General features: G+C 42.9%; 2 protein-coding genes across 8 annotated transcripts in view; both read left to right on the forward strand.

Moving 5' to 3' along the window:
- LOC120416814 (sphingomyelin phosphodiesterase) overlaps positions 1-10,157 on the forward strand; it is a 31,496-nt gene extending 21,339 nt beyond the window's left edge. For 3 of the 7 annotated variants that reach the window (XM_039578690.2, XM_039578691.2, XM_052707456.1), the window contains 7 exons: positions 5,071-5,220; positions 5,279-6,808; positions 6,864-6,973; positions 7,029-7,213; positions 8,846-9,028; positions 9,119-9,134; positions 9,282-9,559. In XM_039578690.2, the coding sequence (XP_039434624.1) occupies positions 5,157-5,220; positions 5,279-6,808; positions 6,864-6,973; positions 7,029-7,213; positions 8,846-9,028; positions 9,119-9,134; positions 9,282-9,485 (2,292 nt within the window). In that variant the 5' untranslated portion in view covers positions 5,071-5,156 and the 3' untranslated portion in view covers positions 9,486-9,559. Of the gene's footprint in view, positions 1-5,070; positions 5,221-5,278; positions 6,809-6,863; positions 6,974-7,028; positions 7,214-8,845; positions 9,029-9,118; positions 9,560-9,642 lie in introns of those variants that run through there. The other 4 variants (XR_005605393.2, XM_039578693.2, XM_039578692.2 and 1 more) reach the window with 4 other exon arrangements.
- Positions 10,158-10,939: 782 nt separating this feature from the next.
- On the forward strand, positions 10,940-12,928 carry LOC120416815 (maltase A3-like). The gene is made up of 3 exons (XM_039578695.2): positions 10,940-12,062; positions 12,119-12,714; positions 12,777-12,928. Exons 1-3 carry the CDS (start codon positions 10,977-10,979, stop codon positions 12,892-12,894), a joined length of 1,800 nt encoding a protein of 599 aa, XP_039434629.1. The 5' UTR covers positions 10,940-10,976; the 3' UTR covers positions 12,895-12,928.
- Positions 12,929-13,848: the final 920 nt, after the last annotated feature.

Genomic DNA, 13,848 nt, shown 5'->3' on the forward strand with positions numbered 1-13,848 from the left:
GACGGGTTTTCGAAAAAAAATACACTGAAAGAAAAAAACACGCCACTTTTATGATTTTTTTAATTTTTGAGTTTAAAAGTCAAATTTGAAGGTGAAACCACGATTTTTATTCGTTCAATTTTTTTGTGAAAATAGCTTAAGATTTTGCAAAAAAAACTCACCAAAAATGCAGGATGGAGCAACTCACCCAAAAAAATACAAAAATTATTTACTGAAACTGTATTTTTCAAACGTGCTCACACATCAAAATTTTCAAAAACCGAACACGAGAGTCGATTTTCCAGACAATTTTACATAAAAGTCTCAATATTGACCATTGTCCTGAGTCCAATCGTTGTGAAGTTACAGCGGTTTTAAAAATAAAAATGTTGAATAAATAGGTTTTCTGATGGTTTTTGGAAATTTCAATATGACTTGATTTTTCAGTCTTGAAAATATTTTTACCGGAAAGCCCAATTTCTCATAACATTGTCTTTGACCACTTTTCAAAAAAAAAACTCGTTTTTTGACGATTTAAGCTAATTTAATCAATATGAGCAATGTTATTAGCTTATATCTGTAAGCCCATACATCCAATTGAAATGTGGTCAAAGACAAACTTAAAAATTAACTTGATTTTTTAATCTTTTTTTTTGTCAAGAATCTTAAACGCACGCACCGTCACACGCGCTCTGCCCAACTATTCTTGACCGCGATCCTTCCGAGCTCCGTACCCTCGCTCCAGAGCCGAGTGACAAAAAACTTTAAATAAACATTGCACAGCCTAGATTAGAAACTGATTTTTATTTATTTAAAAAGTAAAATTAAGAAAAAATCATGAAATATGTATCGATGAAATAAAAAATGAAAAAAAAATAGAATCGAAAAAAATATGGTCCTAAACTGCCGCTAAAATCAAGTCCGTCCCATATGTAATTTTGTTAATTTTGAGTAAATGATGCTGTTTGTTTCAAAATCATCTGTACTATTAGAAAAACCAATAAAAGTAGTAGTTTATTCCAGAAAATCGCAGCAAATATGACTTTTTCATGAAATCCCAACACTTAACCTTATGGGCGGGACAAGTTTGCTTTGCGTTTTTCTCGGCTTGCTGTTTTTACATATGGGACGGACTAGATTAGAGCGACAGTAAAGCCTTATGTCAATTTTTATGTGCAATGGCAGAATAACACGATTAAAAATTATTTATAATCTTTTTTTTTTCATGGTAATGCAAAAAAAATACAATGCAACATTTTACGATGGATCAGTATGGTCCCCTTGGAACAAGCTGTCAGGGAGGATCCTAGCTGTCAAGAAGGACCGCGAAGTTACTTATTTTAATTGTTTAAAAGAGTAAATATTGTACCGTAAACTGGGGTCAATCGGGATACATGGGGCGAATTGGGACAGCAGTTTTAACCATGTTGGAGCACAATATTTTGATTTTTCTGGTTGGTTTCGGTTAGAACAGACTCATACCACCAAAATGTGTACATCTATTACCAAATTTAAAAGCTTTAAGTGCTCTAAAAACTGCTGTCAGACTGTAGTCCCGATTCGCCCCAGATTACGGTACCCAGCTTTACAGGGTGGCCACTAAAAAAACGGATTCGACGTAACACCTTATAATGTGGCCCTCTTAAACCTTGCGGTTTCGTCAACGGATCCACAGGCGTGTATCGTTCTTTTTGCGACAAGACTCCGCCTCCCGGGTCTGCTAAGTGTGAAGTTATGGGCACGGGGAGAGGGCACCGAATACCTATATTTACACTTAGCATTTTTGCGTCCGCCTCGGGATTCGAACCGGCGACCTCTGGATTGTGAGTCCAGTGCGCGGTCCGATTGATCCACACAGGCAGACACAGGGTGGCCACTCAAATCGGAAAATCGGGAAAGTCGGAAAAAGTCGGAAATTCGTCAAAATCCGCAAAAATCGGGAAAAAGTCGGGTATTTGTGTTTTTTTTTTTAAAAAGTCGTGAATCCCTCTCGTTTGAAAATTATTTTTTAAACGCCGGGACCCGCGGTGTAGGGTTAAGCGTGGTTGCCTCTCACCCAGTCGGCCTGGGTTCGATCCCAGAAGGCCCCGGTGGCATTTCTCGAGACGAGATTTGTCTGATCACGCCTTCCGTCGGACGGGAAGTAAATGTTGGCCCCGGACTAACCTAAAAAGGTTAGGTCGTTAGCTCAGTCCAGGTGTAGGAGTCGTCTCCCTGGGTCCTGTCTCGGTGGAGTCGCTGGTAGACAGTTGGACTAACAATCCAAAGGTCGTCAGTTCGAATCCGGGGGTGGGTGGAAGCTTAGGTGCCAAAAGAGGTTTGCAATTGCCTCATCAAGCCTTCGGATACCTAGTTTCGAGTAGGAATCTCGCAATCGAGAACGCCAAGGCAATGCTGTAGAGCGAATAATTTGATTTTTTTAAATTTTCTGATAATTTACTCAATTTTTCTTTGGCAGCGTACTCTATTAGTAAAACAAAGCAGTTAATTAACAAGTTCAAAACAGACTTAAAAATAAAAAAAAATGCAAAATAGAATAAACGTATATAATAAACATGTGACAAAATGTCAATAAAACAAAATGTGAATTGTTATTAACAAATAAGACATTTTCAATTTTGATAAAATTCCATGTTAAGAAGTTTCTTTAGCTGCAGTTAAATTAGATTATCTTAAAATGTACAAAGTATTATTTTTTTCTTTTTATTTCTATGAAAAAATATAATCTTTATTGAAAAAAATCTAAGAGATTTTAAATCAATAAATTGCTTATTTTGGTTGAAATATTTGGCGAAGATGCATGAAATAAAATATTGTAATTTTAGCTGTAAATTTTTGTTATGATTTCTGTTAAAATCATTGGATCTCTTGGTATATAAAATAGTCAAAATTCTTGTGATAAGTAAAAAAAACAAAAATGAAATTCAAAATACAACGATGGGATATTTTAATTGTTTAACATTTAAAATTTCATATAAAAACAGAAGAGGGGTAAAATGAAAAAAAAAACGTAATTTCGGATCAAGTTGTGCATAAAATCAAATTCAGTGCAACAGCGCACACCTCTCACTTCCATACCTTCTCATGCAAAACAGCTCACTCACCGAAGTGAGAAGTGAGAAGTAAAAGTATGAATAATCGATGTTGCAAGCGCAGTTTTTACTTTTTATTGACGACGCGACGCCCCCAGGTGGTGGTCAGTCCCAATTAGGGAGGAGGGAGGATGTCGAGGGGTGTCTTTGCTTTTTTTGCTGTTGTTGTTGCATTTCTTGATTTGGTCAGACCCCACCCAAAGGAGAGGCAAAACGAAATAAGCTGCCAGACACCTCTGAATGGGGTCCAAGCTTTTGATGATGGGAGAAATTAGTGCTTTTTATGCGTCGCTTTTGACCGTTGCGAATGACGACGACGACGACGTGCGCACGTGGATTAGGTAATTCCAGTACCGAGAGCCGGTTCAGGTCATGGTGAAGTCCTCGGCGTGTCTCGTGATAAGTGGTCTTGAAAGGAACTTGAAACTGATTGAGATAAACCGGATTGCTGGTTTAGGCTCTCTTTGCAAGTTATTTCAAAACAGTTGGAAAAATTGAATATATTTAATTATATTTTAAAAATTGCCCTCGGAAGAACATCAGCTAAATATTGTGTTTTTTTGTTATTGACACAGTTCATATTACAGAGTCGTGATGGTCGATACTGTAAAGGCGCTGCATTGCTGAGTCAAAAGTTTCGGGATCGAATCTCGCTAGCGATATTTTTTGGTTTGTTTTTTTTTATGGATGAATCTACCGTATTGAATTAAGACACCATTTGTTATTGAATAAATGCTCCCATAATACAGTGATGCCATATTTTCAATTCCAACAATAGTGTAAAGAACACTTGTTTTCGCTTTCTCGTGAAGTCATCTTCTCCCCCATATCTCAATGTTCCCCCCTTATAAATGTGTCACGCTAAAAACGATGATGATGGCCATATTTGCAACAACAACAACGACTTCAAGACAACCCCTTTTCTGCGGACCACGAACCGTGCTAATGACACACTCCGCGACGACGACACCGCGTCCACAAGACACAGCATATTTCTCCCTTGAAGAAGCAATCAGAAAAAGAGGGTCTCTTAATCGATGACCCACTTACGGGTCCGGATAGTCTTCTTGGTTTGCTTTAAGGAAACGAGTTTTTTTGTGCGCTAAAATATGGCGCCAAATCTTGATGCCCAAGGGCATCCGGTGACCGATTTCTGATCTCTCGGCCAAAGAGTTCAACCGGAAGAACGAAATTTCACCGATTGATCCACAAAATTGAGAGAGATCAAAATTGAGGCCAGACGTACGAAACTTGCGGTACGCGCGATCGCGTTCCCAAGAATGTCGCACTTTACGATGAACGGTCAACCGCGACGAACGTTGCGTAATTGCCTGTTGAGAATTCCACAGCTAACAATTTACGTTCTCCAGAACAAGTGCTGAGTAATGGGCTTGGAATTATTTGGCCTTTTGCCGAGTGCCACCTGCGCTGGTGACAATGTATGCCATTCTACCGAGAAATCGCCGGAAATTAAGAACCTTCTCATCCGTCAACAATGCTTCATTGTTGCGATCGCGGCGTAGAACAACTCGCAATTCGGCGGTGTTACCTCAGCGACATCAACGCCGAGATCTGCTCGCGTGACACAGTTCGGTCCGGCGGCCATTACGCAAGCTGGCGGAGCAGGAAACCGCCTCCGAGAAATCGGCGCGATCTCCATAAACAGTGTGGTGTTACAGTTGACGCGACCGGTTTGGCATTAAGGTCGCCGTCGTCGGTTCGCTGGAAAAACTCACTTTTCTTCAATTACGTGCCCTTCGGGGCGGGAACTTTCCCGGCGCGCGCGCGACAACATAGTTACGGATCTTTTCCTTCCTGATTGACGACCCTGCGCGACGGTGATGATCATCAACGTCATCAGTGCCGCGCCGTCTTTCTCCTTTTAAGTTGACTTGATCAAGTTTGGTTGGTTTCACTTTCAAGCGCAAGCGTGCCCGCGCGATCTTCATCTCTTACGCACACGGTACTAAAATTTCCTGTTTTGCTCTTTGTCTTCCAGGTGGAGTGGTGGAGATCGTCGGCTGAATCGGGCGGAGGTCGTCCCCGTGCACATGATCGCAGCATCAGTACCGAGCGCGAGCCACCATGAGTCAGTACTACTTTCCGATCGTTCTGGTGTTCCTGATGGAACTGCTCAGACTTGTTCACTGTAAGTGACCCTGGCATCTGCGCGTGCGATCAGGTTTAACAAGGTTCATCTCTTTCAGCTCACCCCTTCGTGTTCAGCTCATCCGGGCCGCAGCAGCGGCGAGCCCAGGTTGAGTGGCAACAGCCGGAGGACAACTGGAACATCCAGACGGTGCCGCGGAGTGTGCATCCGCTGCTGGAGAATCAACACAACGATCACCAGCTGCCGCCGACCAGTTACCAGATGATCGACTCCAACAACCACGACGAGAAGCTGCTGAAGCGGTTGATGGAGATCAAGAACAACGCTACCGGACGGACGTTGTTCGGGTACAACAAGGAGGAGTCCCATCTACCACCGCTGTTAACAAAAACGATCAAGTACTTCAACCTGCAGCAGGTTGCGTTCGAGTTGGAGACCAGCGTCATGTCCCAGGTGTCTTGTACGGCATGCAAAGCCGGAGCAGGTCTCCTCCAACACTACATCAAATCCGGCAAAAGCAAAGAGGAGATCATCAAGACCATCTACCAGTACTGTGTGAACCTCAAGATCCAATCGCCTCGGGTCTGCGAAGGAGTCAGTCAGCTGTTTGGCGTTGAGGTCATCTACGTACTCAAGCGGGTGACCATAGGTCCCGATGAGATCTGCAGCTTCATCATCGGCGACGCTTGTGGTGACATCTACAATCCGTACCACGAATGGGAAGTGGACTTCCCACCGGTCGCAAAACCCGAAGTCCGTGAACTTCCACTCCCCAAAGAAGCCGCTCCAGTGTTCAAGGTCCTGCACCTGTCCGATACCCACTACGACCCGTACTACGCCGAGGGTTCCAACGCGGACTGTAACGAACCCCTCTGCTGTCGACTCACCAACGGACGTCCAACAACCCCGAACGGCGCCGCCGGCAAGTGGGGAGACTACCGTCACTGCGACACCCCCCAGCGAACCGTCGATCACATGCTGAACCACATCGCGGAAACCCACTCCGACATCGACTTTATCATCTGGACCGGTGACCTCCCGCCGCACGACGTGTGGAACCAAACCAAGGAGGAGAACCTGAACGTCCTGAAGGCCACCGTCAAGCAGATGTCGGAAAAGTTCCCCGGAATCCCGATCTTCCCGGCGCTCGGTAACCACGAGTCCGCACCCGTCAACAGCTTCCCTCCGCCGTACGTCCAACAGGTCGACTCGTCGATCTCTTGGCTGTACGACGAACTGGACGTCCAGTGGCGACGGTGGCTGCCCGCGAGCGTGTCCCACACCGTCCGCCGAGGTGCCTTCTACTCCGTGCTAGTCCGACCCGGCTACCGGATCATCTCGATGAACATGAACTACTGCAACAACAAGAACTGGTGGCTGCTGTTGAACTCCACCGACCCGGCTACCGAGCTTCAGTGGTTCATCTACGAGCTGCAGAGTGCGGAGTTTGCGAACGAAAAGGTCCACGTCATAGGGCACATTCCTCCGGGTCATTCGGACTGCTTGAAGGTCTGGAGTCGGAACTACTACAAGATCGTGTCGCGGTACGAGAGCATAATCGTGGCGCAGTTCTTTGGCCATACGCACTTTGACGAGTTTGAGGTGTTTTACGATCCGCACGATTTGAGTGAGTGATATTGTGAGCTTCTTCGTGGCAGACTTGTAATTGGTGTTGTTTTTAGGTCGAGCTACCAGCATCGCGTACATTGGACCCTCCGTAACGCCGTACTACGATCTGAACCCGGGCTATCGGATCTACTACGTCGACGGTGACCACGAGGATACGACCAGGGTAAGCGTCCCAATACAAGACATTTCAACCTGTTCTCACATTTGAACCCCCGCAGCTGGTGGTCGACCACGAGTCGTGGATCATGAACCTGAAGGAGGCCAACCTGTACGACTACCCGATCTGGTACAAGCTGTACTCGACGCGGGCCGCGTACGCGATGCGGGGTCTCCGTCCCGTCGACTGGGACGGGCTCGTCAACAACATGACCGACAACAAGGAGCTGTTCGATCTGTACTACAAGTGAGTAATCCGCATGTCTTGATGGTCGAGGAATTAAGTTCAAATTTGGTTGTTTCAAGAACATAACTTGTTATTGGGATGCTCGAATTTACCTGTGAAAATTACATAATTACCAGATACAAAAACTGGTTTTCAGCTTCGATTGGCCTATCTGTTTAACTACCCGGGCAGACGGTAATAACAAAATTCATGCCATTTCAATAACAAATATTGTTCAAATAAAAGAAAGTGTTATGGAATTTTCTTGAAAAATCCATACATGCATAAGAGTTTTATAACAGTTTATGTTATCATAACAAAATTTGTTATTGGACATTTTTTTGATATGGAAGAATACCTCCAACTTAAAATAACAAAGATTTGTTCGAAGAATAACTTAAAGTGTTATTAGTCTGTTATTACAATAACAATCAAATAACAAAAAAAAAAAACATGACGACGAATAACAATTCTTGTTATAAATAACAGGAAATGTTATTGGCCTAGATTTTTTAAATATAAAAAAATAATCCCAATGCTCAGGTTGTCTGTCAGTAGATAAAATAACACAGTTCAAAAAAAAATTCAGAAAATAACTGAATCTGAAAGAAATGTTCAGAAAATAACTTGAATGTTGTCCATGGGGGGAGGGGTCTGAGATGTCAAAAAAGTGTTCACGTGGTTTATAGATAGTCCCCTTACACCATTGATTTGAAACCACCATTGAACTTTTGAAAAAGTAAGCAATGGAGCATTTCCATTCGAGCAGTTTTTGCTTTTTTCTACAATGTATTTCTTATGGAGCGAACTGTCAAAAACTGCTCGACTGCGGGTGCTCCATTGAAATAACATAAAATTTAATGGAGCATTTCCATTCGAGCAGATTTTGCTTTTTTTATTTTTTTTCTTATGGGAGAACTGTCATTTCTACCACTCGAATCCGGTGCTCCATTCGTGTTATTCATCAATGGAGCACCCGCAGGCGAGCAGTTTTTGACAGTTCGCTCCATAAGAAATACATTGTAGAAAAAGCAATGGAAAGGAAGTGCTCCATTCCGAAAATTATTTCATTGCAATAACAATTTTTGTAATGATAATACTGAATGTGGTGACTTGATTACCCGAACAGACGGAAATAACTTGGGAATAACAATTTTTGACAATTTTTGGCCAAGAACATTGCATGTTATTTATAACAAGATTTGTTATTCGTCGTTATGATTTTTTTTTGTTATTTGATTGTTATTGTAATTACAGACTAATAACATTTTTAGTTATTCTTCGAACAAATATTTTTTATTATGTTTTGTTATTTTAACAACTAATCCGACCATCCCAATAACAGTTGGCGGTATTCTTCCATAACCAAAATGGTATTCCCCTGTTGTTCAGACCAATAACGAATGTTGTTATGATAACATAAAATGTTATTGAACTTTTTTGCAAAAATTGATTTTTCAAGAAGATTCCATAACTCTTTCCGTTATTTTAATAGTATTTGTTATTGAAATGGCATTAATTAAGTTATGACCGTCTGCCCGGGTACACTGAATTCATGATAGATTAATTTTCAAGAAGAATTCAAGAGCAATTTGTAGAGTTTTTACAGAATTTGTTATTGCGATGTTCTAAAGTACTCTTCCCTGCTTGCAGACACTACTGGAAGAACTCGCCGGTGCGGCCGGACTGCGACTACGAGTGCCGCAAGCGGATACTGTGCGACGCCAAGAGCGGCCGCAGCCACGACCGCAAGTACTTCTGCGAGGACGTCGAGGCCAAGATTGACGAGAACAACAAGGGCTGGAAGGAGTGGATCTTCAGCTCGATCTCCTCCTCGTACGTAACCTATAAGAAACTGTTCTAACCGTTTTTGGGATGCTCTACTAACGCACCACCCTTTTTGTTCTATATACACAACTCACACAGCTTACAACTGGCAACGGTTAAGATTTTTGTCTAATGCTGACTAGGTCTCTAGCTTAATTCTGTAGATACATAGCTAAAGTAGTTTAGGTAGTAGTTGCTTTTGAGTGCTTACCAAATTTGGAAATCAGTTCAAAATTTCATGGTGATGGTTTGGTATTTGCAGCGCAAGTCACCACAGCTCTGCCGGACCAGTTCCGGACACTTCTTCGGGTGGTGGAGGTTCCAACAACCCTCAGGATCAACTCGATGCCGATACCAGCGAGTATCAACATTTAATTGCACAAGCTTTAGAGGAGTCCCGCTACCAGCCCAGCGTACATCTTGGGTCAGGTTAAACTGCTTTTATAACTGTGTAAACATTCCATGACCTTTTGTGTAACACTTTGTAAATAATTTAAAGCGATTTTATTATCAATCAATAAAGTATCTAATGTCCAAATATCCGCTTGGTTGAGGAAATGGTAAGGAAATCGCCCTTCGAGAACCCCCGAAGCTAACCCGTTTCGATTCCCCCAAAACTCCAGGATTTCGTACGCCCTGTCCGGCATAACCAGAATGTTCTGGCGCAAGCGATGACCCAGCGATGAATAGCACCATCATCCCCTCCCTCATCAGAGAGTCCCGAATGATCAAGAAGACGCGCCAGCATTACCTCCAACGATTGATATTAACCACGTGCTCGTTCTGCGGAGAACCACGTGCTCGTGAGGGCGCACGTGGTCTACATCTAGGCGCCGACCGCAGTTTGGTTGAAAGTGAATGTGAATGCCATTGATATAATGAAGAAAATAAAACAAACAGTGTGTTCATTGAGTCGACAATAGAGATGTGGAATAATAGTAAATCAAATTCTTACTGAAAACGGCAAGAATCGAACGAGAAGTGAATCCGCGTGTGCAGAGCAAATCCCTCAACGTACTAGAACTTTTTAAATAAAAGCAGTGTTTAAACCAGTCAACTACAACAATCAATGCATCAACAAGTATAATATTGTAAATATGTCATCTAAATTATACCAAAATAAATTATTTCTATTGTAGAGTTATGGTTTATATCCGTGATGACAGATTTCCTATAGCATTAGAATTCAGAAACGCTTACTTTAGAATCTTTAGAATCCTAAATTCACTAAGGACATGCACATGCAGTTCCATAATCGTGAACACGCGTTCATGAAATTGGGAACCACGAACAAAGTGGTCAAATTCCGTTTGAAAAACGTACCATGGCATTTGAACACTTTGTTCGTGGTTCACAAATTCATGAACGCTTGTTCACGATTTTGGGAACCGTAATCTGGGGTGAATCGGGACTACAGTCTGAACAGGGACAGCAGTTTTTAGAGCACTTAAAGCTTTTAAATTTGGTAATGGATGTACACATTTTGTTGGCCTGAGTCTGTTCTAACCGAAACCAACCAGAAAAATCAAAATATTGTGCTCCTACATGGTTAAAACTGCTGTCCCAATTCGCCCCATGTGTCCCGATTGACCCCAGTTTACGGAACTCTTTTTTCTCCGTGTAGTTTGTTAAATTTCTTAACTTGCGGAAATTTGGTTTGTTTGGGGTTTCCTAACCCAAAATAGTTATCAAATTTTCTGCGTACACTAGTACAGCAACCATTAAATGATTTGTTTATATTTATACTGCGTTCAAACTAGGTCCTGTCGTTATCTAGAAGGTGCAGTTTATACTTTTCCTGCAACAAATAAATCCCCAGCGCTGCACTTAATCCCTCTGAAGTGTCCACAACAAGTTCCTATCTTCCATCGATGACCACTCCAAAAATTGCGCTATAAAAATGAGCTCCCATTCCGGGGTTCGCTGTTAGTACGTTCAAGTTCAAGTTTCGGTCAAAATGGTCCGCTCATCCGTCGTAGTAGCGCTCCTAACAGGTCTAGTGGTTTCGCTGGATGCCCAGCTAACGTCCCGAGACTGGTGGGAAAAGGCCGGATTTTACCAGATTTATCCACGTTCCTTCATGGACAGTGATGGCGATGGAGTGGGCGACTTGAACGGGATCACGTCCAAGTTACCTTACCTGAAGGAGATTGGCGTACGTGGATTTTGGATGTCGCCGATCAACAAGAGTCCGATGGTGGATTTTGGCTACGATATATCGGACTATCGGGATATTCACGAGCAGTTTGGCACGATGACGGACTTTGAAAATCTGGTGAAGGAAGCGAAGCGGTTGGGTTTGAAGGTGATCATGGACTTTGTACCGAATCATACGAGCAATAAGCACCAGTGGTTTATCGATTCGGAAGCTAAAGTGGCCGGGTACGAAGATTACTACGTGTGGGACGACGGACTTCCGAATCCGAATGGGGGGAGGAATCTACCACCGACGAATTGGATTCAGGCATTCCGTGGGTCGGCCTGGGAGTGGAGCAACCTTCGTGGGCAGTATTACCTGCATCAGTTCACTGTGGAACAGCCGGATTTGAACTATCGCAATTCGAAGGTTGTGCAAGAGATGAAAGATGTGATAACCTTTTGGTTGGACAAGGGCGTCGATGGGTTCCGTATTGACGCAGTACCGTTTCTTTTTGAGGTCGAGAAGAATTCCGAAGGTCGGTACCTGGATGAACTCCCAAGTGGAACAACCGATGATCAGGAAGACTTTGATTACCTCAGTCATATCTACACGCAAAATCTACCGGAAACTGTTGACATGGTCTATCAGTGGCGAGAACTGGTCGATGCGTACCAGAAGACTCACGGTGGTGAAACGAGAGTCCTCATGACGGAAGGTTACGCTCCACTCGAAGTTCTTCACGAGTATTACGTCAGTTCTACATCGGGTCGATTAGGATCCCACATGCCGTTCAATTTTGGCCTAATTACGGACATCACCAAAGCTTCGAAAGCGCAGGACTTTGTCACCTCTATTCAGTCCTGGATGGCTATCATCCCGGAAGGTCATGCAGCAAATTGGGTGGTAAGTGTATCGCGTTGCAAATAGGTTGTTCAGTTCTAACGATCCCCTTCTTCCAGATGGGCAACCACGACCGCCCACGGGTCGGAACCCGCTTCGGCAAGAATCGCATCGACATGATGAACATGATCATCCACAGCTTGCCGGGAGCTACCGTGACCTACCAGGGCGAGGAAATCGGCATGACGGACGTGTTTATTTCGTGGTCGGATACCGTCGATCCTGCGGCTTGCAACGCCGGCGAAGCTCTGTACGCGGAAAAGTCACGCGATCCGGTCCGGACGCCGTTCCAGTGGGACGATTCGGCGTTTGCCGGGTTCACCACCGGAACTGGCACGTGGCTACCGGTGGCCACCGACTACCAGAGTGTCAACGTAAAGGTGGAGGAAGGACTCGAGCGAAGTCATCTCAAGGTGTACAAAGCGATGATGCGGTTGAGGGAGAGCAAAACCTTCCAGCACGGATCGATGAAGGCACGGGTGGTCAACGATAACGTGCTGGCGATCGTCAGGGAGCTGGACGGGTATAATACGTACATTACGTTGGCGAATTTGGGCAGTTCGAACCAGGTCATTGACGGGATTGGGCTGGCTAGTCGATTGCCGTCGAAGCTGCGGTTCGAAGTTATGGGAACTGATTCGCATCATGTAAAGGGGTAAGGGTTGTATTTTTCGAAGGAAAAAGTTTGTTGATTTTTCAACAATGATTTCTTTACAGCGGAGCAGTTGCAACGAACGATATTTTCCTACTTCCCAACGAAGCCTTTGTCCTGGTGGCACGGATCGCACCGGTAGAACGAGTTCACGAATCAATCTGCGAATCATGGCTCGAGTAGGAAAATTTTCTATAAAATGTGAGATTTACACAAAAACTTCCAAGCTCACAAACAATTCGGAAGCATTACAAGTTACAAGCATGGATATTAGGTGGTAAATATCTGGGTCAATTATATATTGATTCAAAAATGCTATACCGTAAACTGGGGTCAATCGGGACACATGGGGCGAATTGGGACAGTCGTTTTAACCATGTTGGAGCACAATATTTTGATTTTTCTGGTTGGTTTCGGTTAGAACAGACTCAGACCAACAAAATGTGTACACCCATTTCCAAATTTAAAAGTTTTAAGTGCTCTAAAAACTGCTGTCCCTATTTAGACTGTAGTCCCGATTCGCCCCAGATTACGGTATTCAATAAACGTTGACTTCAATTATGAGGTATCAAAAATACTTTTAAAAATTCAACCATGAAATCGCAGCATAAATAAATTTACATTGAATTTCTAAAACTCAAACAACTTGAAACATCGTGTTAAAAATTCTGTTGATCTGTTTCCGTTTCAACTGAAACCAATCGAAAATATCAAAATATTGTGTCAAAACAAAGTTTAAATAGCTGTTCTGATTTACCCCGTGTGTCCCACTTCTGCCTAGTTAACGGAATCTTTTTTCACAGAAAGTGAAATTCCAAAAACTGTATTTTCCAAAGTATTTTCCTTTTATAGATTTATGTCAAGGTGAAATTGGCTGATTTTCAGTAATGTGCAAAAGATTGTACTTACTTTTGATGATTTCCAAACATTTCACACTTTTTACTGTTTCAAATTCATTAAAAAAAATCCGCCAGTTACAAATTACATTTCACAAAATATTGATAGGCATTTCATCTTGCAATAGCTCTGAATAAACCTAAATACTCAGTTAAAATTGCAATATTTTACAAATAAATCAAAATTAAATTTAAACGTACCAAAAATTAATGCACTGACATAAAATCGCACCACAACTGT

The sequence above is a fragment of the Culex pipiens genome, chromosome 2 (assembly GCF_016801865.2).
Source record: "Culex pipiens pallens isolate TS chromosome 2, TS_CPP_V2, whole genome shotgun sequence".
Lineage (NCBI taxonomy): Eukaryota > Metazoa > Arthropoda > Insecta > Diptera > Culicidae > Culex > Culex pipiens.

Bases quoted from the DNA above. Each gene is read 5' to 3' on its own strand.
- LOC120416815 (XM_039578695.2), top strand. From the start codon at position 10,977: ATGGTCCGCTCATCCGTCGTAGTAGCGCTCCTAACAGGTCTAGTGGTT. The intron at 12,063-12,118 runs GTAAGTGTATCG...CCCTTCTTCCAG, and splicing joins GTCATGCAGCAAATTGGGTG to ATGGGCAACCACGACCGCCC. The intron at 12,715-12,776 runs GTAAGGGTTGTA...ATTTCTTTACAG, and splicing joins GATTCGCATCATGTAAAGGG to CGGAGCAGTTGCAACGAACG.